The sequence below is a fragment of the Trachymyrmex septentrionalis genome, unplaced genomic scaffold, assembly GCF_001594115.1.
Source record: "Trachymyrmex septentrionalis isolate Tsep2-gDNA-1 unplaced genomic scaffold, Tsep1.0 scaffold7, whole genome shotgun sequence".
Lineage (NCBI taxonomy): Eukaryota > Metazoa > Arthropoda > Insecta > Hymenoptera > Formicidae > Trachymyrmex > Trachymyrmex septentrionalis.
Window position 1 is genome coordinate 3,914,931 of NW_017305884.1, and position 2,289 is coordinate 3,917,219.

Below are 2,289 nucleotides of genomic sequence, written 5' to 3' on the forward strand. Positions count from 1 at the left end.
CACATAGGATGCTTTTCATTCGGTATAATACATAAATCATTACAAATGTTCTAGCTTTGTTACTCACTGAAATACCAAAGAAAATAGAACGTTTGTGTCGACTTGAGTTACAAAATGGAAAGCACTCATAAAATTGTAATAATTATACATATATAAAATGATTATGTAACAATGATCGATTAATGTGGGGAGAATGATGAATCGAGATTGTATCCACACACGCCCTTTACCTTGCAATAAATGTTTATATTAATAGCAAGCCTCGAGATAGGCACATTGTGCAAAACAGTTAATTAGCAAGAAAGTTTTTCAAGATATATATGGCAAACCTGATGAGAAGGGCCAACCCGAATCTCGCCCTGGGTGCCAGCAGACATCTCCCCCTCCTCCGAAGCTCCTCCGTCTTTCTCCAGCGTTTTGAATGGCTTTGATCTTGGATTTTCAGTAAATTCCTATCATCCACCCCCTGAACCGTATAGTTATGCCATCAATATGATTGAAAGACGATATGGCAAAAACATATACTGCTAACATGCTCGCCTCGGTATCTTTGTAAAAGATAAGAAAACTACATGTATGCATTGGCGCCTTATTTACAGAGATAATGTAATGGAACTCTTGATAATTTTTTACAGCCTTAGTGTAAACCTAGCGTATTTGCATACTACTGATTTGCTGGTATCAAATGAAAACATACGGAAAGCGGTTGTCGTTTCAAAACTGTCACGCACAATATCTAGGAATCTATTGTACGTGTTGATGAATATCCTCGTCAGGTATCGATAAAATTCCAGTATAAGTTACAAACATTAGTTAAGTTACAGATATGCTCGAAATGAAATAAAAATTTCCTGATGCAAAGCACAAATGCAAGATATCTACCCCAACCGATTCCTCTTAAGATCTACAAACTGAAATAAATAACAAAAAATAAATCGCGATAGATATATTTCTAGATCACTAATATATAAAGTAATTTATAAAAATAGAAGATCATTCTGTATAATCTGTTATATAATATATAATTCAATTATATGTACATTACACAGAATTACTTTATACATATTGAATTATATAATATATAATTCAAAAAATTTTACTACCTACACGTCTCACATTATATTTCTTTCTTTCTTTCTCTCTCTCTCTCTCTCTCTCTCTCTCTCTCTCTCTCTCTCTCATACACACTGACCCGCGCACACACATGCTCTTTCTTTCTCTCTCCTTCGTGGTCTTGAGTCACGGTGAAAGCGGCAAACAGGCTAATTAACAAGCGCGCAAGCTCGAACGCCTTCGACGAAGAGGACGATCGCGACGGTCAAAGTCGTGATTCTCGATCGCGGATTTCGAATTTCTCGCGGCGGAGGTATGAAAAATTCCTCGCGAATGCATCGCGTGAACGAGCGAACGCGCGCGCGCGCGCGCGCACATTCGCAATTATTGTCACGCGCGATCGAGATCGGATCGACTCGACGCGATTGCCGCGTCGCGTCCACACGTATACACACGGCGCGGTGGCCCCAGGTGGCCCCGCGGGGGATCCTCCGGGTTGACTCCGCGAACTCACCCGTACTGTCGTCTCCGCGCTCCGGCGGCAGCCTCCCTCAGCGATGTGCACGCGTCATCGTTCCCTCGAGGACGATCGCGCCTCGCACCTCACGCGCTTCGTGTGACGATTGCAGGGCGGCCAACGCGCGCGCGAGCGCGGTCGGACGAGTGCAGAGGGCTGGTGCGACTCCACGCGAGGAAAGGCCCCACTTGACGGAGGCGACGACGATGACGACGATAATGACGGCGACGGCTGCCGCGATTCCTTACGTACCTCCTGCCCAAGTTCAGTATCCACAACATCCGAACGCGACGGCCATAGTGCGGCGCACGGTAGCGACGCGACTGGCCGTACTCGAGAACCATTGCCGATCTCACCCGCGACTTTGAAATTCAAATTTCGACAATTTCGAAAAGCACATTATACTTGCTCTGCTTATTATTATCTCGCTTTGCATCCGTTTGATCGTTTATAAAACTCGTTTGAGATAAAGCTCCTTTGATCTTTATTTAAGGTCTTATGTAAGATTTTCCGGATGAATTTTGTGTCGAGATTATTGCTGCGTTGGCTAATGTGTGTCGACCAATGAAATACGCGACATAAGACATCGAATTGGAAATTGTTACAGCTACATTCGGTTTGTTCGCTTACGCGCATTAAGATTATTAAGATTATTTAGGGGGTGCTTCTATGTGATAGTCGGAATTTTGAAGAACCGAGGTATGTTCGATTTGGTATTG

General features: G+C 43.4%; 1 protein-coding gene across 6 annotated transcripts in view; it reads right to left on the bottom strand.

The window, feature by feature from the left end:
• Positions 1-1,925, bottom strand: part of LOC108753604 (arginine-glutamic acid dipeptide repeats protein-like) — a 12,021-nt gene extending 10,096 nt beyond the window's left edge. For 3 of the 6 annotated variants that reach the window (XM_018495343.1, XM_018495345.1, XM_018495340.1), the window contains exons 1-2: positions 1,568-1,925; positions 330-548 (exon numbers count right to left, since the gene is read on the bottom strand). In XM_018495343.1, the coding sequence (XP_018350845.1) occupies positions 330-377 (48 nt within the window). In that variant the 5' untranslated portion in view covers positions 378-548; positions 1,568-1,925. Of the gene's footprint in view, positions 1-329; positions 549-697; positions 874-1,567 lie in introns of those variants that run through there. The other 3 variants (XM_018495342.1, XM_018495341.1, XM_018495344.1) reach the window with 3 other exon arrangements.
• Between the last annotated feature and the right edge of the window lie 364 nt (positions 1,926-2,289).